At 46.5% G+C, this 23,976-nt stretch overlaps 1 protein-coding gene across 3 annotated transcripts; it reads left to right on the top strand.

Moving 5' to 3' along the window:
• The first annotated feature begins 12,081 nt into the window (after positions 1-12,081).
• On the top strand, positions 12,082-22,520 carry LOC112074575 (fibrous sheath CABYR-binding protein). Of its 3 annotated transcripts, XM_024141735.2 has the most exons (8): positions 12,082-12,300; positions 13,498-13,580; positions 17,613-17,683; positions 17,790-17,918; positions 18,384-18,561; positions 18,858-19,183; positions 19,214-19,582; positions 20,488-22,520. In XM_024141735.2, the coding sequence occupies exons 4-8, from the start codon at positions 17,796-17,798 to the stop codon at positions 21,412-21,414; spliced, it is 1,923 nt and encodes a 640-aa protein (XP_023997503.1). In that variant the 5' UTR covers positions 12,082-12,300; positions 13,498-13,580; positions 17,613-17,683; positions 17,790-17,795; the 3' UTR covers positions 21,415-22,520. The 3 variants fall into 3 exon arrangements, with proteins under 3 accessions (XP_023997503.1, XP_023997501.1, XP_023997502.1); XM_024141733.2 differs by having other exon boundaries at positions 18,858-19,582; XM_024141734.2 differs by lacking the exon at positions 13,498-13,580 and having other exon boundaries at positions 18,858-19,582.
• The last annotated feature ends 1,456 nt before the right edge of the window (positions 22,521-23,976 follow it).

Raw genomic sequence — 23,976 nt, 5'->3', positions numbered from 1 at the left:
GCGGTGCAGACGTCCGAGATAAGTGCGAGAGCGCCGAGGATATACTGGGCGATGGAGACGACGGAGGTCTGGAGAGCAGGGCTGGACAACCGTCTGGCTGGCTGCTCACTATGCCGGCAGGATGGGGGAGCTGGATTGTAGCGCACGGGCTACGAGACGCGTACTGTGAGAACCGTGCGCTCCACGCATTAAAGGTGCTGACAGTGACGTCGTTGCTCAGGTTAAGCACAGGGGTTGGCTCAGGTTCCACTAATCAGCCAAACTCCCTGGTACCCCAAAAAGTTTGGGAGTTGGCTCTCCGGTTTAAGTGCTAACCCGGTGACCCTGTGTAATTACTGGGCATCTCCCGCGCCTACACGCTTCCTCTCTGCTTTCCAGTGCTCCAACCAAGGCCGTCTTTCACCAGGATGTCTCCATTGTCGTTCCTGAACGACGCTGTGTGTCAAATTTGGGGAGCTGCTTCTCGGGCTTCCTTGCTAGCCGACCTTCGTAAGCGCTGCACGGCTCTGGCTCTTGCTGCTCGTTCTCCGTGGACGGCGATATCCCCAGCCTGCTCCGGTCCTTACGTCCAGGATTCCTCCAGTCCATGAATCTGACACGCTGCTTCTTACGAGCTGCTTGTCGTTTTGTGGTGGGAAGTTCTGTCAGGCGGTCAAAGAAATGAGGCCCAAGGCGAGCGTGATAGCGTACATAGTTTTTAAGTGAATACGCCGACAAACAAAACCTAGTCATAAAAGTTGAATACGCATGGTGCTATTAAACAAAGTCAACTTCCACAAAGACAGGTGGAAAAGAGGGTACGTAAGTTATGGTCTCTCAGAGACAAGATTAGACAGCTATCCTGGATTGATTGAGACCTACCATCGGTCCAAAACATAGAAATGGAACTATAAAATACTCATCCAATCTCAACTCTGACAAAATAGAGACATAAAAAGGATTCTAAGGTCAGGGCGTGAACTATTGGATGTAAGAGCAACGTCACTCACCAACATTACACCAGGACGATGTTCCGAAGGATCTCTGTTTGGCCCACGAAAGGAATGGAGGGATAGCAGACCAATAAAAGGGCGGAAGGGGCAGACGGAGCGGTCTTCTGGTCAGGCTCCGTAGACGGGCACATCGCACACCGCTCCCGAGCATACTACTCGCCAATGTCCAGTCTCGTCTACAACAASGTAGACGAAATCCGAGCAAGGGTTGCCTTCCAGAGAGACATCAGAGACTGTAACATTCTTTGTTTCACGGAAACATGGCTCATTCGAGACACGCTATCGGAGTCGYTACAGCCACCTGGTTTCTTCACGCATCACGTCGACAGAAACAAGCATKTCTGGTAAGAAGAAGGGCAGGGGTGTATGCCTTATGATCACACCACYTCTCGTTAATCATAACATATAGGAACTCAAGTCCTTTTGTTCAACTGACTTAGAATTCCTCACAATCAAATGCTGACCGCATTATCTACCAAGAGAATTCTCTTTGATCATAATCACAGTCGTGTATATTCCCCCCAAGCAGACACATCAACGGCCCTGAACGAACTTCATTTGACTCTATGTAACCTGGATACCACATTCTGAGGCTGCATTTATTGTAGCTGGGGATTTTAACAAGGCTAATCTGAAAACAAGGCTCCCTAAATTGTATCAGTATATCGATTGGGCGACCCGGGCTGGCAAAACCCTAGATCATTGTTATTCTAACTTCCGCGGCGCATATAAGGCCCTTCCCCGTCCTTCTTTTCTGAAAAGCTGACCACGACTCCATTTTGTTGCTCCCAGCCTATAGACAGAAACTAAAACAGGAAGCACCTGTGCTCAGGTCTGTTCAATGCTGGTCCGACCAATCTGATTCCATGCTTCAAGATTGCTTCGATCACGTGGACTGGGATATGTTCCYCATAGCGTCGAACAACAACATTGATGAATACGCTGATTCGGTGAGCGAGTTTATTAGCAAGTGCATCGGTGATGTTGTACCCACAGCGTCTATTAAAACATTCCCCAACCAGAAACCGTGGATTGATGGCAGCATTRGCGCAAAACTGAAAGCGCYAACCACTGCTTTTAATCAGGGCAAGGTGACCGGAAACATGACCGAATACAAACAGTGTAGCTATTCCCTCCGCAAGGCAATCAAACAAGCTAAGCGTCAGTATAGAGACAAAGTAGAGTCGCAATTCAACGGCTCAGACACGAGAGGTATGTGGCAGGGTCTACAGTCAATCACGGARTACAAAAYGAAAACCAGCCCCGTCGCGGACCKCGATGTKTTGCTCCCAGACAGACTAAACAACTTCTTTGCTCGCTTTGAGGACAATACAGTGCCACTGACACGGCCCSCTACCAAAACCTGRGGACTCTCCTTCACTGCAGCCGAAGTGAGTAAAACATTTAAACGTGTTAACCCTCGCAAGGCTGCAGGCCCAGACGGCATCCCCAGCCGAGTCCTCAGAGCATGCGCAGACCAGCTGGCTGGTGTGTTTACGGACATATTCAATCAATCCTTATCCCAGTCTGCTGTTCCCACATGCTTCAAGAGGGCCACCATTGTTCGTGTTCCCAAGAAAGCTAAGGTAACTGAGCTAAATGACTACCGCCCCGTAGCACTCACTGTTCATCGACTACAACTCAGCATTTAATACCCTCCAAACTCGTGATTAAGCTCGAGACCCTGGTTCTTGACCCTTCCCTGTGCAACTGGATCCTGAACTTCCTGACGGGCCGCCCCCAGGTGGTGAGGGTAGGAAACAATATCTCCACCCCGCTGATCCTTAACACTGGGGCCCCACAAGGGTGCGTTCTCAGCCCTCTCCTGTACTCCCTGTTCACCCATGACTGCGTGGCCATGCACGCCTCCAACTCAATCATCAAGTTTGCAGATGACACTACAGTGGTAGGCTTGATGACCAACAACAACGAGACAGCTTACAGGGAACGAGGTGAGGACCCTCAGAGTGTGGTGTCATGAAAATAACCTCACACTCAATGTCAACAAAACAAAGGAGATCATGGACTTCAGGAAACAGCAGAGGGAGCAGACCCCTATCCACATCGACGGGACAATAGTGGAGAGGGTGGAAAGTTTAAGTTCCTCGGCGTACACATCATGGACAAACTGAAATGGTCCACCCACACAGACAGTGTGGTGAAGAAGGCGCAGCAGCGTCTCTTAAACCTCAGAAGGCTGAAGAAATTCGGCTTGTCTCCAAAAACACTCCCAAACTTTTACAGATGCACAATCGAGAGCATCCTGTCGGGCTGTTTCACCGCCTGGTACGGCAACTGCTCCGCCCACAATCATATGGCTCTCCAGAGGGTAGTGAGGTCTGCACAAAGCATCACCGGGGGCAAACTACCTGCCCTCCAGGACACCTACAACACCCGATGTCACAGGAAGGCCAACAAGATCATCAAGGACAACAACCACCTGAGCCACTGCCTGTTCACCCTGCTATCATCCAGAAGACGAGGTCAGTACAGGTGCATCAAAGCTGGGACCGAGAGACTGAAAAACAGCTTCTATCTCAAGGCCATCAGACTGTTAAACAGCCATCACTAACATTGAGTGGCATTTGCCAACATACTGACTCAACGCCACTTTAGTAATGAAAAAATGGATGTAATAAATGTATCACAACTTCTCTAGGATATGGGCAGAGGTTTCACTTTGGGAAAAATAGCGTGCCCAATTTCAAATTCCTTCTACTCATCCCCAGAATATAAGATATGCATATTATTAGTAGATTTGGATAGAAAACACTCTGAAGTTTCTAAAACTGTTTGAATCTAATCTGTAAGTCTAACAGAACTTATGTAGCAGGCAAAACCCCGAGGACTAACCATAATTTTTATTTTAAGTCACTGTCTGTTCAATGAGTTTCATTGGGAAGCCAGATTTCTAATCACTCTGTTCTCAGTTCCTACTGCTTCCACGGATGTCACCAGTCTTAGGAAATAGGTTGAGGTTATTCATTTGTGCAATAAGGCCATCAGGAAGTAGAGTAAGGTCATGTGTACTGTTTGAGAGTTGCGCAAGACTAAAAAATGTAGCGTTTGTTGTTGATCCTTGTATTGAAAACAGATAGACCCGTCTTCAATTTGATCGATTATATAACATTTACAAATACTTTAAGTTGCATTACAAAAGTACTTTGAAATGTTTTGGCAAGTTAGAGGTAATTTGAGATATTTTGTAGTGACTTTGCGCAAATTGGAAGCTGTTTTTTTTTTCTGGATCAACCGCCAAATAAATGGACAATTTGGACGAGATATATGGACGGAATTAATCGAAGAAAAGGACCATTTGTGATGTTTATGGGACATATTGGAGTGCCCAACAGAAGATCTCGTCAAGGTAAGCATTTTTTATATTTTATATCTGCGTTTTGAGTAGCGGCGCATGGTTGAAATATGCTACACTCTCTTTGTTGACTTGTGCTATCATCAGATAATAGCTTCTTATGCTTTCGCCGAAGACTTTTTGAAATCTGACATGTTGCTGGGATTCACAACAATTTGTGTATCTTATAATGTGTGATTTTAATGAAAGTTTTGATTTTATATAATTTTTTGAATTGGCGCTCTACATTTTCCCTGGCTATTGGCCAGGTGGGACGCTACCGTCCCGCTATCCCAGAGAGGTTTTAAACAATGCCACTTATATTAATGTTTACATACCTACATTACTCATCTCATATGTATATACTGTCTCTATACCATCTACTGTATCTTGCCTATGCGTTCTGGCCATCACTCATTCATATATTTCTATGTACATATTCTTATTCATTCCTTTACACGTTGTGTGTGTGTGTATAAGGTAGTTGTTGTAAGGTGTTTCTTCCAGGGGTGAAGGAGAGGACCAAAGTGCAGCGCGGCTAGTGTTAAACATGTTTAATGAAGAACAAGTGAACACTACAAACAACTTACAAATAACAAACGTGCAAAACCGATACAGACCTATCTGGTGCAGAACACAAACACAGAGACAGGTTAACAACACCCACCAAACTCCACACAAAACAAGCCTCCTATATATGAGTCTCAATCAGAGACAACGACTACCATCTGCCTCTAATTGAAGAACCACACTAGGCTGACATAGAAAAGACAAACTAGACACACAACATAGAATCCCACCCAGCTCACGTCTGACCAACTAACACACAACAAAACAACAGAAACAGGTCAGGAACGTGAAGAACCCCGCTCAAGGTGCGAACTCCGGGCGCACCCCTAAAACTCAAGGGGAGGGTCTGGTGGGCATCATTCTGCGGTGCGGCTCCGCGGTGGACGAGAGGCACCACTCCACCAGTTGTCTTGTCCATCTCCTAAGCGGCCCCTGAGTGGCGACCCTCGCCCCTGACCATGGTCAGGAACCTTCACCAACTCCCTCTACAAATAGAGGAGACACTCAGGACAGAGAGGTAGCTCAGGACAGAGAGGTAGCTCAGGACAGAGAGTAGCCCAGGACAGAGAGGTAGCTCAGGCCAGAGGGACAACTCCACACTAGTGGCAGCTCCGGACTGAGTGGCAGCTCCGAAACTGAGTGGCAGCTCCGAACTGAGTGGCAGCTCATGACTGGAGGGCAGCTCATGACTGGAGGGCAGCTCATGACTGGAGGGCAGCTCATGACTGGAGGGCAGCTCATGACTGGAGGGCAGCTCATGACTGGAGCAGATACTGGAGGCAGCTCATGACTGAAGGGCAGCTCATGACTGAACGGGCAGTCATGACTGAGGGCGCTCATGACTGTAGGCAGCTCATGACTGAGCGGCAGCTCTACTGAAGGGGCAGTCATGCTGTAGGGCAGCTCATGACTCACTAGGGCAGCTCTGGCAGCTCCTGACTGGCTGGCGTCTCTGGCAGCTCCTGACCTGGCTGGCGTTCCTGGCAGCTCCTGACTGGCTGGCGTCTCTGGCAGCTCCTGACTGGCTGGCTCTCTGGCAGCTCCTGACTGGCTGGCGTCTCTGGCAGCTCCTGACTGGCGGCGTCTTTGGCAGCTCCTGACTGGCTGGCGGCTCTGGCAGCTCCTGACTGACGGACGGCTCTAGCGGCTCCTGACTGACGGACGGCTCTAGCGGCTCCTGACTGACGGACGGCTCGAATGGCTCGGACAGACGGACGGCTCAGACGGCGCTGGGCAGACGGACGGTCAAGGCGTGGCAGACGGCGGCTCAGCGGCGCTGGGAGCGGACGGCTCAGACGGCGCTGGGCAGACGGACGGCCAGACGGCGCTGGGCAGACGGACGGCTCCAGACGGCGCGTGGCAGACGGACGGCTTCAGACGGCGCTGGGCAGACGGGCGGCTCAGACGGCGCTGGGCAGACGGACGGCTCAGACGGCGGCTGGGCGGCAGACGGGCGGCTCAGACGGCGCGGGAGAACGGGCGGTTCAGGCGCCGCTGGGCAGAGCGCAGACTCTGGCCGGTGAGACGCACCTATAGGCCTGATGCGTGGTGCCGGAACTGGAGGTACCGGCTGAGGGCACGCACCTCAGGCGAGTGGGGAGAAGGAACAGTGCGTACAGGGCTCTGGAGACGCACAGGAGGCTTGGTGCGTGGTGCCGGAACTGGAGGCACTGGGCTGGAGACCAGCACCATAGGGAAGTGGTGGAGGAGGACAGGCTCTGGAGCATGCACTGGAAGCCTGGTGCGTGGTGTAGGCACTGGTGTACGGGCTGGGGCGGGAAGGTGCGCCGGATATACCGGACCGTGAAGGAGGACACGCGCTCTTGAGCACCGAGCCTCTCCAACCTTACCAGGTTGAATGGTCCCCGTAGCCCTGCCAGTGCGGCGAGGCTGGAATAGCCCACTGGCTATGCAGGCGAACGGGGGACCACACTGTAAGGCTTGTGCCATGTACGCCGGCCCGAGGAGACGTACTGGAGGCCAGATATGTTGGGCCGGCTTCATGGCACCGCGGTCGATGCCCAACCTAGCCCTACCAGTGCGGCCAGGTGGAATAGCCCGCACTGGGCTAAGCACGTGTACTGGGGACACCGTGCGCTCCACCGCATAACACCGTGTCTGACAGTACGACGCCCTCTCACTCCACGGTAAGCCGGGGAGTGGCTCAGGTATCAACCCGGCTTCGCCACACTCCCCTTTAGCCCCCCCCCAATACATTTTGGTGAGCTCTGTGGCTTCAGCCTCTCTTACGTGCTGCCTCCTCAATCCACCGCTCCTGGGCTGTGGCTGCCTCCTTCTCCGAGAGCGGCGATCTCTCCAACCCTCCAGGTCCTTTTCCGTCCATGATCTCCCAAGACCATTCCTCCTGTGTCCAGTAGTCCTGTGTACTGGGCCGCTGCTGCTCCCCGTTGCTACGCTGCTTGGTCCGGGTTTGGTGGGTGTTCTGTAAAGGTTTCTTCCAGGGGTGAAGGAGAGACCAAAAATGCAGCGCGGCTAGTGTTAAACATGTTTAATGAAGAACAAGTGAACACACAAACAACTTACAAAATACAACGTGCAAAACGATACAGACCTATCTGGTGCAGAACACAAACACAGAGACAGGTAACAAACACCCACAAACTCCCAACACAAAACAAGCCTCCTATATATGAGTCTCAATCAGAGACAACGACTACCATCTGCCTCTGATTGAGAACCCACACTAGGCTGACATAGAAACAGACAAACTAAGACACACAAACATAGAATTCCCACCCAGCTCAGTCCTGACCAACTAAACAATACAAAACAACAGAAAACAGGTCAGGAACGTGACAGTTGTTGTGAAATTGTTAGGTTAGATTACTTGTTAGATATTACTGCATGGTCGGAACTAGAAGCACAAGCATTTCGCTACACTCGCATTAACATCTGCTAACCATGTGTATGTGACCAATAACATTTGATTTGATTTGAGTCAATTCAGTTTTCATCAACAGTCTTGGAGGGAGAAACTGTCTCTGAGCTGCTACACTTGATGCTCTGATACAGTGTTCTTATGGCTTGGAGGCATAAAGTTCTTAATGTAAAAAATACTTTTAGGTACTACTTAAGTTGTTTTCTGTACTTACTATACTATTATATTTTTTGACAACTTTTACTTTTTGATTTCAATTTTTACTAAGGACACGCCACTGCCTTTGAGTAAAGCCAGAGTGTCTATGTATGCAGATGACTCAACACTATACACATCAGCTACTACAGAGACTGAAAGACTGCAACACTTAACAAGAGCTGCAGTTAGTTTCAGAGTGGTGGGTGCAAGGAATACGTTAGTCCTAAATATTTCAAAAACTAAAAGCATTGTATTTGGAACAAAACACTCACTAAACACTAAACTTCAACTACATCTTGTAATGAATAATGTGGACATTTAGCACGTTGAGGTGACTAAACTGTTGGAGTAACCCTGGATCTGTAAACTTGTACAGTAGTAAAGAATCTGTCTCCATAATAAGGTGCTAATCTACCTAACAGCACTGTCAACAACAGGTCCTACAGGCCCTCGTTTCTACCTTGACAGCACTATCAACAAGGCAGGTCCTACAAGCCCAAGTTTAGGTCATGTGGTCAGGTGCCACAAAAAAGGACTTAGGAAAATTGCAATTGGTTCAGAACAGGGCAGCACACGTCTGGCCCTTGATGTACACAGAGAGCTAACATTAATAATATGCATGTCAATCTCTCCTGCCTCAAAGTGAGGAGAGATTAACTTCATCACTACTTGTATTTATGAAGGTATTGACATGTTGAATGCACCGAACTGTCTGTTAACTACTGGCACACAGCTCGGACACCCATGCATACCTCACAAGACATGCCACAAGATGTCTTCTCACAGTCCCCAAGTCCAGAACAGACTATGGGAGGCACACAGTACTACATAGAGCCATGACTCATGGAACTCTATTCCACATCAGGTAACTGATGCAAGCAGTAAATCATTTTAAAAAACAGATAAAAAACACTCTATTGGAACAGCGGAGACTGTGAAGCAACACCACATAGGCCAGACACATGCATACACACACACACACACGAATAACATACGCACTATACACACACATACCATGGATTTAGTACTATACAGTGCCCTCCACTAATATTGCACCCTGGTAAATATGAGCAAACCGGACTGTGGAAAAAAAAACGTCTTTATTGTTTATCCTCTTGGTCTTTCATTCAAAATATTCACAAAAATCAAATCTTTAATTAAAATTAAATAATTGGAAGAAAATAATTATTCTTATCATAAAACATATTTTTTTCTCAAATATGGCCCAATTATTGTCACCCCTTCATTCAATACTTTGTGCAACCTCCCTTTGCCAAGATAACAACTCTGAGACTTCTCCTATCATGTGTAATGAGGTTGGAGAACACATGGCAAGGAATCCGAGACCATTCCTCCATACAGAATCTCTCCAGATCCTTCAGATTCCGAGGTCCACGCTTGTGGACTCTCCTCCTCAGCTCATCCCACAGGTTTTCTATGGGGTTTAGGTCAGGGGACTGGGATGGCCATGGCAAAACCTTGATTCTGTGGTCAGTGAACCATCTTWGTGTTCATTTTGAGGTGTGCTTTGGATCATTGTCCTGTTGTAAGATCCAGCCATGGCCCAGTTTAAGCTTCTGTTAGCAATTGTGTTATTCTTCAATAACACAAWCTCCAAAGCAACTCAGGGGGAGAAAATGTATTTATTTAAGAAGGASAAATCATAGATGCTATGCTGGGAGGTAGATGTTCAGTCTCCCCTGTCCTCAGCTTTTCTAAACAAAGGAACAGGATGRAATTTATAACCCCCCCCCCACCCTAGCCTGGGGTTGACCAATCAGAAGTCCTTGCAGTACAACTGGGCCAATGGCCAAATAACAAGTATCCTGCTCCAGACTCAATGTACAGACCAATGAAAACGTGGCACACGTAGCTCTGAGTCCAAGACTGACATTCCACAGATTCTAAACAGATGTTGAACTGAAAACCAACTCCTATTGATTGTTAATTCCAGTCCTCTCGTCCTCTGTGTATTTATCTTGAAAATATTATTATACTTCCTAGCAAAGGCAGTCAGGTTTTGATTTAATATCTGCTGGTACTTGATGGAGTCCATGATACCATGTATCCTAACAAGTTGTCCAGGGCCTTTGGAAGAAAAACAGCCCCACAACATCAAAGATCCACCACGTGACCATAGAACCCYGTCCCATTGAAAATTCCAGTAACGTTTGGCAAACTGTAGGCGCTTGAGTTTGTTGTTTGATGACAGCAAAGGCTTTTTTATGACAACTTTTGGTTATGTAGGTGGTGTCTGATCGTAGTTTTGGAGATTTTCTGACCCCAGGACCCAACTAACGTCTGCAATTCTCCAGCTGTGATCCTTGGAGGTTTTTTGTCCAATCTAACCATCCTCCTCACTGTGCGTGGGGTCAATATAGACACACGTCCTCTTCCAGGCCGATTGTTAACATCTCCTGTTGCTTTAAACTTCTTCATTATTGCCCTGATAGTGGAAATGGGCATTTTCAATCTTTGAGCTATTTTCTTATAGCCATTTCCTGATTTGTGCAGCMCAACAACCTTTGTTGCAAATCATTACTGTATTCTCCGGTCTTTCCCATAGTGAAGGATAACTATGGGAACTTGGCCTGTGTGTCTCCTCATATTTATACCCCAGTGAAACAGGGAGTCATGGCTTACCACTTAAGTGTTCCTAATCACTCAGGTGAACTTAATGTAAAAAATGAATGGGAATATATATAAAATAATATACTTCAGTTAGAATTTACTCATAAGAACTTCTTGGAGTGCCAATAATTGTGGCACATGTTTCGGAAAAAAATATTTAATTTATTTCACATAAATTTTTTTCAATTAAAGGTTCAATTTTTGTGAATATTTAGAATGAAAGGCCAAGAGGATAAACAGCAAAGAAAATAAATTCACAGCCCATTTTGCTCATTTACCATGGGTGCCAATATTAGTGGAGGGCACTGTAGATATGTGGTGGAGTAGGGGCCTAAGGGCACACAGTATGTTGTGAAATCTATGAAGGTAATGTTTTTAAAATTGTATAAACTGCCTTAATTTTGCTGGACCCCAGGACGAGTGGCAGGGGTGTACGCGCTATCCCGCCTCTAGTCACATCTCTGTAAACCAGAGTGGTTATTTTTCTTTTAAAAGGTGGCATCTGGTGGCATCTGTAAAGGGAAAAACAAGACAATGACAATAAGTTGGATTTATTCTAAATGAAGATATAAACTGAATTACATTTTTAATTTGTATTACCTTTATTTAACTAGGCAAGTCGGTTAAGAACGAATTCTTATTTTCAATGACGGCCTACCGGGMAACAGTGGGTTAACTGCCTTGTTCAGAGGCAGAACAACATATTTTTACCTTGTCAGCTCAGGGATTTGAATCTACAACCTTTCAGTTACTAGTCCAAAACTCTAACCACTAGGCTGATTCTATAATCAGATCAATTTGCACTCAAATCTTCTTCCCTACTATGGGTCATATCAGCGGGCTATCCCTGGGTAAAAATACTTTTAAAAATCCATGACATTAGCTTTGTAAATCACAGTTTAAAAAATAATGTGATTATGTACCTTTGACACAGGGAAAGGACGTCATAAGATCTTATTCTAGTTTCAGTTACAATAAAAATGATCATTATTGCCACCAACTATCTATACAGGGGTGTAATAAAATCCGTGGTTTGTTTATTTGCCTACTCGGAAATGACGATATGAAACGTTGATTTGAACCTTCTGACCAACTAGTGGGCCATGCGGCTCCCCACTGTCTGATTCATATCGCGTCATTTCTGATGATTGTTATCGATTGATTGGTTCTGTATGGGAGAGGCGGGACTTGCAGCGCGTCAACCCTCAAAAATAGAACAGGTTTTATTTTAGCACCTGGCGAGCAGTTTGGATGAAATTATTGAATAACATGTACATTTATTTTGCAACGCTTGCGTTAGTGGTCAGCATGTTAGCAGGGAACAGTTACTATTTGCGACCTTTTCATGCTCCCCACTGTCCTCCAATGATAAGCGAGAGATTGCGGATWTCAACCAACCAGATGACACGGTGAGTGGAGTCACCACCTCTTGACGTTGCAGGCACATGGGTGTTTAAACGAGATATCTGTTTTTTACATTTGGATGCGTCTCAATTTACCGAATCCGCCTATGAAACACTTCCGCATCTGCGGTGACAGAGTTGGAACGTTGTTTGTCAACCCCAGACATCCTGACATGAAAATCGGTTTTCTCACAAACGCGTCTGTAGCCTCCGAACGGTTTTTTCTAAACACTAATATGACTCATCTGTGTAAAGGTAAGACTCGCACGAKCACGTCGGTTGTTTTGCTCTAGGACGCGCACAAGACTCGTCTGAAGGTCCCTGGTACCAGTTGAAAAAAATWATGGAAGTGTAATGGAGCCTGTTTAGTGACAAAAAATCAATGGGTTAAATACATGTCAAAAATGTTTCCTGATCTTTCTTATATCTCTCAGATACAGGACAGATCATTTGGAACAAACTTCTTTTTAGATTTTCCTCACAAGACTTGTCAGAAGGTCCCCCTGTACCAGTTAAAAAAATGAATGGAAGTATATATCAAGCCTGTTTAGTGACAGAAATAAGGGGTTAAATACATGTTTAAAAAAAAGCCAATGTTACCTGATCTTTCTTATCTCTCAATAGGACAGACACCTGAACAAACTTCCTTTAGATTTTTTTGGGGTGGGACTATATGTTGTTCCGTCTAGTGAATATGTTATTCAATGTGTTTATGGCCTAACAGCAGTAAGGCAAAAAAAATTATGCCATCAAATAATTTTTTTTATATATTTTTGGGGGGGTACTTGAAGGGGTCTTAAAATTCCAAYTCAAATAGCTAAATTATTTTTGGTATGACCTTAAAACAGTTCCATATAGCTTCGTAGAACCCCTCCCCCTGCTTAGACAGTTACGGATTAAAATGGGTTTATATGGGAATGTTTTATTATGCTAATTAGATMTCAGCGGGGGCGCGGACACCGACCTTAGGTTCAATAGAAAGTAGTRCGCTGTTGATTTAGCCACAATAAGGATTAGCCACAGCAGTGGAATTTGCATTTTGCCTTCAAAATTCAAGTCCCTCATTGAAGTGACGCAAATATATTAGTCCCGTAAATAAGAGCTAATAAGTGTGTAAACTCTGCTCAGTTGTGTTCTGTGGGTGTCACTGAGTAGACTGATACCCCATTTCATTGACCCACAATCCATAGGTAAGCTGTACAGTGAACTGTATGCCCCCAATGCAATCCTGAAGACGTACATATCTACAATGCGATTTCACATTTTTGTCAACTTAACTAATTATTGTATTTTGTTGCATTTGTGACATTCCCAACCTTGTTCAGAATTACCTAGTACAAATATGGCACGATTCCACTATTTGTGTCCGTTTGCATCACTTTCKATTAAGGACTTTTATTTTGAAGGCGACCTTCAAATTCCACMGTTGTGACTAATCCTTATTGTGGCTAGCTTCACATAGGTGCTGGCGTGTATGTACTTCAAGCGCACAGGAGTGCTGAATTCACCGTCTGCCGAAGTTAAAACACGGAAAGGTAAGACAATTTGGTACTTCTGACATTTACGGGTCCTTCACTACAACCWGCATTATTACTCTTCTCCGTCGTTGATCGGAGCTCAACTGCCGACAAAGGATTTCCTGTATTTGGTCAGAAAATCGAATGGGGACGAAAGAACGCCACAGCAGGCAGTTATTTCATAATATACAAACTACTAGTCTGCTCATTGTTACAAACTTGGAAATGTAGAAGAGAAATCTGTTCGCCTCTGAAGTACGTAGCAGTCTTCAAACGCTTCGTTCTTCACCTCACTTTTGCACTGAACGTGGACGGATTATTACGCAAAACAACAGTTTTATTTCATCTGTGACAAATTGTCACTGACAATATTGAAAATATTAACGCATGATTTACACTATTCAGTCTGCAGTAAAGATGCTTTTCTCTAACTGTTACCCTTCAATAAGATAACAGCCTATGTGTTCATAGGAAAGGACTTGCTATAATATTACTATTTACGCAGACAATATTGTAGGCCTTATCAATCATTTATTCTGGATCTTCTAAACATGAATTGATAATATCCCTTCCACACCTGAGCAGGTAACTGTCCAGCCAGGTGAGCCAGTGTTGGGATGACCTAGTGTTTAGACTAGAGGGCATTCCCCTGGCAGAGCTCTACYTAGGTGCCCTTGTCTTCTCAAGGTGCTTTTTCTCTCAATGTTTAATGTCGCACATTCATATTTTATTTATATATTAACTAGGCAAGTCAGTTAACAAATTCTATTTACAGTGACCGGCCTACCTTGTTCATGGGCAAAATGACAGATTTTTTTTACCTTTTCAGCTCGGGGATTTGATCAAGCAAACTTTTGGTTACTGGCCCAACTCTCTAACCACTAGGCTACCTGTCACCCCAAGCTCATTAGTCTGTCATATACTGTTTCACCCGATTGACCTGTTTCTTAATAACTCTCTCAAATGATATTTTCTTACATTGTAAAACTTTTGCTACCCGCCCAACAGTGGTTTCACAGGTAAGGGGTGTGTGTGTGTGTGTGTGTGTCAGCTTAAGCAGAGAATGACATATTAGCCGTGACAGCAGTTCAAATGGAGAAGTCTGCTCCTTGGCTTTATTCTACACTGTTCATATCACCCTGACTGTCTCCTAGGCCGGGACACTCTCTCCGGGTTTTAAATCAACCCTGACGGTCTCCTAGGCTGGGACACTCTCTCCGGGGTTTAAATCAACCCTGACAGTGTCCTAGGTTGGGACAATCTCTCCAGGGTTTAAATCAACCCTGACGGTCTCCTAGGCCGGGACACTCTCTCCGGGGTTTAAATCAACCCTGACGGTCTCCTAGGCCGGGAACACTCTTCCGGGGTTTAAATCAACCCTGACAGTGTCCTAGGTTGGGACAATCTCTCCAGGGTTTAAATCAAACCCTGACGGTCTTCCTAGGCCGGGACACTCTCTCCGGGGTTTAAATCAACCCTGACGTCTCCTAGGCCGGGACACTCTCTCGGGGTTTAAATCAACCCTGACTGTCTCCTAGGCGGGACACTCTCTCCGGGGTTTAATTCAACCTGACGGTCTCCTAGGCCGGGACACTCTCTCCGGGTTTAAATCAACCCTGACGGTCTCCTAGGCCGGGACACTCTCTCCGGGTTTAAATCAACCCTGACGGTCTCCTAGGCCGGGACACTCTCTCCGGGGTTTAAATCAACCCTGACGGTCTCCTAGGTTGGGACACTCTCTCCGGGTTTAAATCAACCCTGACGGTCTCCTAGGGGGACACTCTCTCCGGGGTTTAAATCAACCCTGACGGTCTCCTAGGGGACACTCTCTCCGGGTTTTTAAATCAACCCTGACGGTCTCCTAGGGGGACACTCTCTCCGGGGTTTAAATCAACCTGACGGCTCCTAGGCCGGGACACTCTCTCCGGGGTTTAAATCAACCCTGACGGTCTCCTAGGCCGGGACACTCTCTCCGGGTTTAAATCAACCCTGACGGTCTCCTAGGCCGGGACACTCTCTCCGGGGTTTAAATCAACCTGACGTCTCCTAGGCCGGGACACTCTCCGGGTTTAAATCAACCCTGACTGTCTCCTAGGCCGGGACACTCTCTCCGGGGTTTAAATCAACCCTGACGGTCTCCTAGGCCGGGACACTCTCTCCGGGGTTTAAATCAACCCTGACGGTCTCCTAGGCGGACACTCTCTCCGGGGTTAAATCAACCCTGACGGTCCTCTAGGCCGGGACACTCTCTCCGGGGTTTAAATCAACCCTGACGGTCTCCTAGGTTGGGACACTCTCTCCGGGGTTTAAATCAACCCTGACGGTCTCCTAGGCGGGACACTCTCTCGGGGTTAAAATCAACCCTGACGGTCTCCTAGGCCGGGACACTCTCTCCGGGGTTTAAATCAACCTGACGGTCTCCTAGGCCGGGACACTCTCTCCGGGGTTTAAATCAACCCTGACGGTCTCCTAGGCCGGGACACTCTCTCCGGGGGTTTAAATCAACCTGCTAGATTTAGACTGTCAACTTTTAATCTGAAAATCTGCAGTTCAAACAACAAAGCGGCCACCCTGCCACTGTTTTGGTAAACGTGCTAGCTAGAAAGAAAGCAGCTATCAGTGATACGGCTGTAGTGGGTCATGTAGAGCGGACGTCCTGGGAATTAAGGAGTTCCTATTCCCTAGTCCACCACAGCCCTGAGTTCCTATGCCCTATATAGTGCACAACTTTTGACCACAGCCCAATGTGCCATGGGCAAAGGTAGTGRGCTAGATATCGGATAGGGTGCCATTTTGTAGTATGCTTATATAGACTAGATGTCCTATGAATGAAGGGCTTCCTCCTTCCTTATTGAACATAACAACAACAGATTATCTGGCAGTGTGTCTGTGTATAGGTATGAACAGGGAAGGATTTAAAGTGTATTCAATAAACAATGTTTCTCCTCTGCTGTAAATGTCTGGGCCTGATTAGCCATGGGGTTTAGCAGTGTTTTTAACAYTACATCTTCGGTCGTTGTAGGAAAGATGCAACATGCCGTTCCCGAAACACCACGCAGAGGGAACGGTTGCTAAATGCGTAGTTGGAGCATGTGTCGATACTGATTTGGATCAAAGGGAACGCTGCTCTCAGATCAGCCTTCTCTATTCAAATCTTTCCCTAACATTAGAATTATTTTGAAATGCTGACGATGGATCAGCTTCTAGAGATATTACCACCTACGGCTGCACGTAWTGAGGCAGCTTATTCTAATGTTTACCCAATAAAAATGCACAAACTCACAGATTAGGTTCCTCATTGCAGGCTGTATCACAACCGGCCGTGATTCAAGTCCCATAGGGCGGTGCACAATTGGCCCTACGTCATCCGGGTTTGGCCGGGTTAGGCCGTCATTGTAAATAAGAATTTGTTCTTAACTGACTTGCCTAGTAATATTTAAGGTGTTGCAAATTATATAATATATTGAGACAAATTACAGACGTAGCATACAAGTAGGAAAATAGAAATGAATAGATTGAACATGAAATGTATTTCAATATGATAAACACTACTGTTTATATTTTAATGCAGGCATCTCGGTTTTCATTTCAAGCACCTTTTCTTATTTGTGGTGTGTTCCCTGGTTCTAGTGGAGGTCCTTAACGGTAGACACCGTTCTGGGTGTTTTCCCTGGTTCTAGTAGAGGTCCTTAGCGGTAGACAGAGCTCTGGGTGTTTTCCCTGGTTCTAGTAGAGGTCCTTTGGCTGCGTCTCAGATACAGGGCACTACTTTTGACCAGGGCTCGTAGGGGGGAATAGGGTGCCACGGTAGTTTTCCTCAGCTAGACTAAAGCTCCTTGGCTTGTGATATTAAGCTCTCCTGAGAGTCTGGAGGTCATTAATTAGTTACTAGACAAGGCCTGTCTCTCTTTTCATTGCCCTGAACAATTACCAGACAGAGCAGCAGTGACCACTATCTTGGTTTCATCTTCAGCAGTTATACTGATGCTGCAACACGAGTCTTGTATAATCTGACATACTTTGTTTTTTAACCTTTTTTCTCCATTTCAGGGTTCAACAGCTGCCAATAGGATCCGTTTGAGGTCCGTACTGAGGTAGAATATATCCATCTGAGAGACCAGGTAACAACCCTGCATAGTTGTAGCTCGTCTTACAGCTTGAGCAAGGCTGCATCAACCTGCATCATAGCCACTATGGTCATGTCTCCTTCTCCTGCTCTCTCCACAGCACGTGATGTCGTCGTTCACCCGTGAAAAACTGTCTCTGCACCTGCGGCGCAGAATGGGGGTGTTTGTGAGCAGAGTGAAAGCCACAGAGCTCATGGCCAACCTCCCTTGCCTTACACTTTCTGACAAGGTGAGTAGCTGCTGGGTGGGTAGCTTCTGGCTGGGTGGGTAGCTTCTGGCATGGTGGGTGGCTGGGTGAGTAGCTTCTGGCTGGGTGAGTAGCTTTTTTCTGGGTGTATAGCTGGGTGAGTAGCTGCTGGGTGAGTAGCTTCTGGCTGGGTGAGTAGCTTCTGGCTGGGTGCGTAGCTTTTGGCTGGGTGAGTAGCTTTTGGCTGGGTGAGTAGCTTTTGGCTGGGTGCGTAGCTTTTGGCTGGGTGGGTAGCTTCTGGCTGGGTGAGTAGTTGGTTGGATGTTGTTGGGCATTTAGGACATTTTATTCAGATTATCTATCAAAATATCACAATTTTTATTCTTATTTGACGTATAATCTGAACCAGATTATGTACCTGGTAAATGAATATATGAACTATATTTTCTAATGTGTTTTTTTAAATTTTTTTATTAAATAATTATTTTTTATTTGTTGTACTTTCAGGAGGAGATCCAGGCCAAGAAGGACTTTTCTGGTAACTATGCAGCCATGCAACTCCTGCTGGACTATGTGCAGAAGAGAATGAACTGGCCAGAAGAGTTGATAACAGGCCTGGAGACGTTGGAGCATCAGGATCTGGCTGAGGAACTGAGGGCAGAGTGGAACAAGCACAACCAGAACAGTAAGTCACACACAAATCAAACCTTATTTCAAGTGCATTTTAAAACTGGACACCTAGGATCTCTGTTGTGACTCAGTTCAACATTGTGGATATGATGACAGAGAACGTGTTTTGTTTGTGTGTGTGTGCTATTGCTCAAGCAACAGTTGACGTAATTGAATGCTGCCCAGAAGTGTAAAATCAAATCCAAGGTTTCTTCCACTATTACAGTAAATGTCAAAACAGAACATGGTGCTTATTATGTGTGAGGACTGGTGATATGCCTCAATCTGTTTAGTGTTTCTCTTACTCCCTAGATCCCTACCCTCCTTCAGCTGCTGCTACCACRGCAGTCAGGACCCATGTTCATCCAATTCCTTCTACCAGCTCTGAGGGGTRGCCATATTCTCTGGTCCTCCCAGCTCATCCAGCCCCACCGGCGGTATCTGCCCCACTGGCGGTAGCCCCGCCTGAGGCGTCACTCCCTCCTGAAGTAGCCCCAGAGGTTTTGCCACCTCCTGTAGTGGCTGCCCAGCCAGAAGCCCCTCCAAGCTCAGTGCCTGAGGCTCCCGTGGCTGGCTCCTCTTCAGAGCCAGCGTCACATGCTCCCAAAGCAGCAGTGAGCCCTGACATAGCCTCAGAGGCAGCACCTTCTCCTGTCGCTGCCCCTCAGGCAGCCCCTCCGTCTCCCGTCTCAGCGGACGAGCCCACAGGGATCTCTGAACCTCCAGCCTCATCCCAGCCTGGTCCTATTGACGTCGTCAGTCTTGAGGACAACTCATCTCATAGTGATGCTCCTACACAGATAGCCCTGTCCGAAACCACTCCTACCTTGTCTGGTTCAGACCTAATCCCAGCTGTAACTGAAATCACTCCCACGTTGCCTGTCTCACACCTAGCCCTGTCCCAAACTGAATCCACCCCTGCTGCCTTGGCCACATTCCAGTCCCCTGAGAGACGTCCAGTTCAGGACACCTCGCCACACACAGTCAACGAGTCTACCTTCCACCAGGAGGCTGTAGAAGACTCCGATCCAACCCAGGTAAATAAGTCTACCTTCCACCAGGAGGCTGTAGACTCGGGATCCACCCAGGTAATAAGTCCTACCTTCCACCAGGAGCTGTTAGACTCTGATCCAACCCAGTAAATGAGTCTACCTTCCACCAGGAGGCTGTAGACTCTGATCCAACCCAGGTAAATGAGTCTACCTTCCACCAGGAGGCTGTAGAAGACTCTGATCCCAACCCAGTGTAAATGAGTCTACCTTCCACCAGGAGGCTGTAGACTCTGATCCAACCAGTAATGAGTCTACCTTCCACCAGGAGGCTGTCTAGACTCTGATATCAACCCAGGTAAATGAGTCTTACCTTCCACCAGGAGGCTGTAGACTCTGATCCAACCCAGGTAAATGAGTACCTTCCACCAGAGGCTGTAGACTCTGATCCAACCCAGGTAATGAGTCTACCTTCCACCAGGAGGCTGTAGACTCTGATCCAACCCAGGTAAATGAGTCTACCTTCCACCAGGAGGCTGTAGACTCTGATCCAACCCAGGTAAATGAGRCTGCCTTCCACCAGGAGGCTGTAGACTCTTATCCAACCCAGGTAAATGAGCCTACCTTCCACCAGGAGGCTGTAGAAGATTCTGATCCAACCCAGATAAATAATAGTATTTGTGTGTGTTGGATTTTCCTGTTTCTCCAGTTTTGCCTCGAGCTCTTTCAAATCAGCTTTGGGTGTGTTACGGTCGATAGGTTCTGCCTATGATCTGTGTGTTTGGTTAATAAAATGCTTTGTAATTTTTCATGCTTGCTGAGTAGATTCAATCTATCTGAATTCAAGTTGCTAATGAAATGAAATCTGTTGACCACATCTACACTTTTTTGAAATATGCCTGAAACTGAAGATAGTGAAAACATTGAGAAGCTAAAAGAGATTTCTCCCGCAGGTGACTGAAGATGACCAGCACACTGAGCCGCCTCAGATCCAGCACTTCTCCGCGGCCACGGCCCCACCCCCGGTGGATACCTCCATGAATGAGGATGACGTGAACTTCAGCAAGCCTGAAGTCCTCCGCAGTGAGGTCATGGACAGCCAGCCATACTCAGGAGACTCAACACGTCTACAGATGTCTGTGTCACACCTGGTTCTTGCTACAGCTGATGTGAACAGTCCTGTTGGGGTCCTAGACCCCGTCACTACTTCCACCCCTCTGCCATGTCAGGAGAACGGAGTTCCTGAGGAAATAACAGAACCCCTGTCCCATAACGAGCCCCAAGAGGACACCTACGAGTCCTCCTGCATGAGCTCCCTGGGGGACCAGGAGGTGCTGCTCAATGTTGTTCACGTGTCTGAGGACGCGTCCATCCAGAACAACGACGGCCAGACACRGAGCATGCTGGGTATTGTAGTCCACGTGTCCGAGGAGCCATGTATATGGAATCAAGATGGGCAAACACAGAGCATGCTGGGTAATAACGATGTGGGTGTGTCTGAAACACCCCCACCAGTTCAGAACCACAACAGCCAATCTCAGATCACACCTCTCTCTGGATCTACCGCCCTTGACCTGTCGTCTGGTCCGAACCAGCACGGCCAATCTCAGGGTCTGATTATGATCGTTAACGGCCAAGACGCCAGCCCCTCAACCAAACATCCTGATGCTCCTCCTKCTGGCTCTGTCCCCATCGTCAACGGCTCTTCCTCTGCGGAGAACCGACATCCCCTGGGGCCTATGGGGGCAGAGGTCCTGATGCAGGCGAGAGCTGTTCCTGAACTGAAGCAGGAGAGAGCGATAGGAGAGAGCTATTATCTTCTGGGGGCTGCTGTAGTGGCCGTCTCAGCCCTGTTCATGGCCTGGAGGATGAAGAATTAACAACCAGGGTTGAGGATAAGTTGTCTGAAATGACACCATGTTTATATATATATATTAAGTCAAAGTGAGTAACCTTGTCTTTGGCCCCTGTCCTTTTGGGCGGTTCTGGCGATCTACTGTTTCTGTKGCGTGACGCAGCTTGAAGAATAATTACACAGCCTGGACAAAGTAGTGCACTATATTGGAAATAGGGCCTGGACAAAGTAGTGCACTATATTGGAAATAGGGCCTGAACAAAGTAGTGCACTATATTGGAAATGGGGCCTGAACAAAGTAGTGCACTATATTGGAAATAGGGCCTGGACAAAGTAGTGCACTATATTGGAAATAGGGCCAGGGCAAAGTAGTGCACTATATTGGAAATAGGGCCTGGACAAAAGTATTGCAAAAAAAACAAGGACATATTATAGTTCAATATGTTAAGAGATTATATTGGCCCAGTGCCTTATTGTATTGATAGGAGTGAAGGAGCTGAAATTAACTATTTATTAGGCAATGAGTTCAACCCAATAAACACCAATATACACTGAGTGGACAAAACATTAAGAACACCTGCTCTTTCCATGACAGACTGACCAGGTGAATCCAGGTGAACGCTATGATTCCTTATTGATGTCACCTGTTAAATCCACTTCAATCAGTGTAGATGAAAGGGAGGAGACAGGTTAAAGAACAATTTTTAAGCCTTGAGACATTTGAGACATGGATTGTGTATGTGTGCCATTCAGAGGGTGAATGGACAAGACAACACATGTAAGTGCCTTTGAACGGGGTATGGTAGTAGGTGCCAGGAACATCGGTTTGAGTCAAGAACTGCAATGCTGCTGGGTTTTTCACGCTCAACAGTTTCCCGTGTGTATCAAGAATGGTTCACCACCCAAAGGACATCCAGCCAACTTGACACAACCGTGGGAAGCATTGGAGTCAACATGGACCAGCATCCCTGTGGAACGCTTTCAACACCTTGTAGAGTCCATGCCCTGACGAATTGAGGCTGTTCTGAGGGCAAAGGGGGGAGCAACTCAGTATTAGGAAGGTGTTCCTAATGTTCTGTACACTCAGTGTGAGTACCTATGCAGGACTTTGATCGACGGTCTAAATCAATTATTAATCATTTTAAGAAGCCCAAGTGAGTTATTTGTCCACCATATACCTAAGCTGCTTAATCACAAAACATAGTCATTTAGCAGACTCTCTGATCCAAAGCCACTACAGTAGTGAGTCATTTGCAGACTCTCTGATCCAGAGCACTACAGTAGTGAGTCATTTAGCAGAACTCTCTGATCCAGAGCCACTAAAGTAGTGAGTCATTTAGAACTCTCGATAAGCACTACGTAGGAGTCTTTAGCAGACTCTTGATCCAGAGCCACTACAGTAGTGAGTCATTTAGCAGAGACTCTCTGCGACCAGGCCACTACAGTAGTGAGTCATTTAGCAGACTTCTTGATCCAGAGCACTACAGTAGTGAGTCATTTAGCAGACTCTCTGATCCAGAGCCACTTACAGAGTGAGTCATTTCGCAGACTCTCTGATCCAGAGCCACTACAGTAGTGAGTTTTTAGCAGACTCTCTGATCCAGAAGCCACTACAGTAGTGAGTCATTAGCAGACTCTTTTCCAGAGACACTACAGTAGTGAGTCATTTAGCAGACTCTGATCCAGAGCCACTACAGTAGTGAGTCATTTAGCAGAACTCTCTGATCAGAGCCACTACAGTAGTGAGTCATTTAGCAGACTCTCTGATCCAGAGACACTACAGTAGTAGTAGTGAGTTTCATATGGGAACTAGACCCACAATGTTGAAAACGCCATGCTCTACCAACTGAGCCACACAGACCTTCCTACTGTATACTGGTGCAGGGTCTTAATTTGAACCAGTTTGCTACAGCAGGAAAATAATCCTGCAGCAACAGGAAATGTGGATTATAATGAATGATAAGAGGCTGTGCTCTTTGATCTTTACTACTGATAGTGTGTGTGTTCCAGGTGTCTAGGAGTTAATAAAATACTGGAAGAGATGGGAGACCCGCACACTGTCGATTAAAAATACAATTTGGCTTAAAGGCAATAATTTACAGCAAATCAGAGGTCAGATCACCGTGTCAGCAGTTTCCTACCAAATAGAAAGAAGCCTCGAACACACAGCAAATCAGAGGTCAGATCACCGTGTCAGCAGTTTCCTCACACCAATAGAAAGAAGCCTCGAACACACAGCAGAGTTGATTGTCAGTTTTTTCTTTTTAAATATGTCTAGAGAGGAGACTCATATGAATACAGCAAAGAGCTGCTGTTTTTATGAGTAACTTTCATGTTTAAGTTGTTTGTCAACACTTTGTTCAACAATTTTATGAGCCAATAAATGCTCGTTTCGATAAGCTTGCGTTATTTGCTGCTTGTCTTTTTTAATATCGAGGAATATTCAACTCCTCTGGTCATAGGAATTGGTGCATGAGGAAGACCTCCTCTGGTCATAGGAGGAAAAACATGAATTGGTGCATGAGGAAGACTCCTCTGGTCATAGGAGGAACAACATGAATTGGTGCATGAGGAAGACTCCTCTGGT

Source organism: Salvelinus sp. IW2-2015, unplaced genomic scaffold (genome assembly GCF_002910315.2).
Source record: "Salvelinus sp. IW2-2015 unplaced genomic scaffold, ASM291031v2 Un_scaffold2691, whole genome shotgun sequence".
Classification (NCBI taxonomy): domain Eukaryota; kingdom Metazoa; phylum Chordata; class Actinopteri; order Salmoniformes; family Salmonidae; genus Salvelinus; species Salvelinus sp. IW2-2015.
The sequence above is the reverse complement of the archived record's forward strand: the minus strand, read 5'-3'. Positions and strand labels throughout refer to the sequence as shown.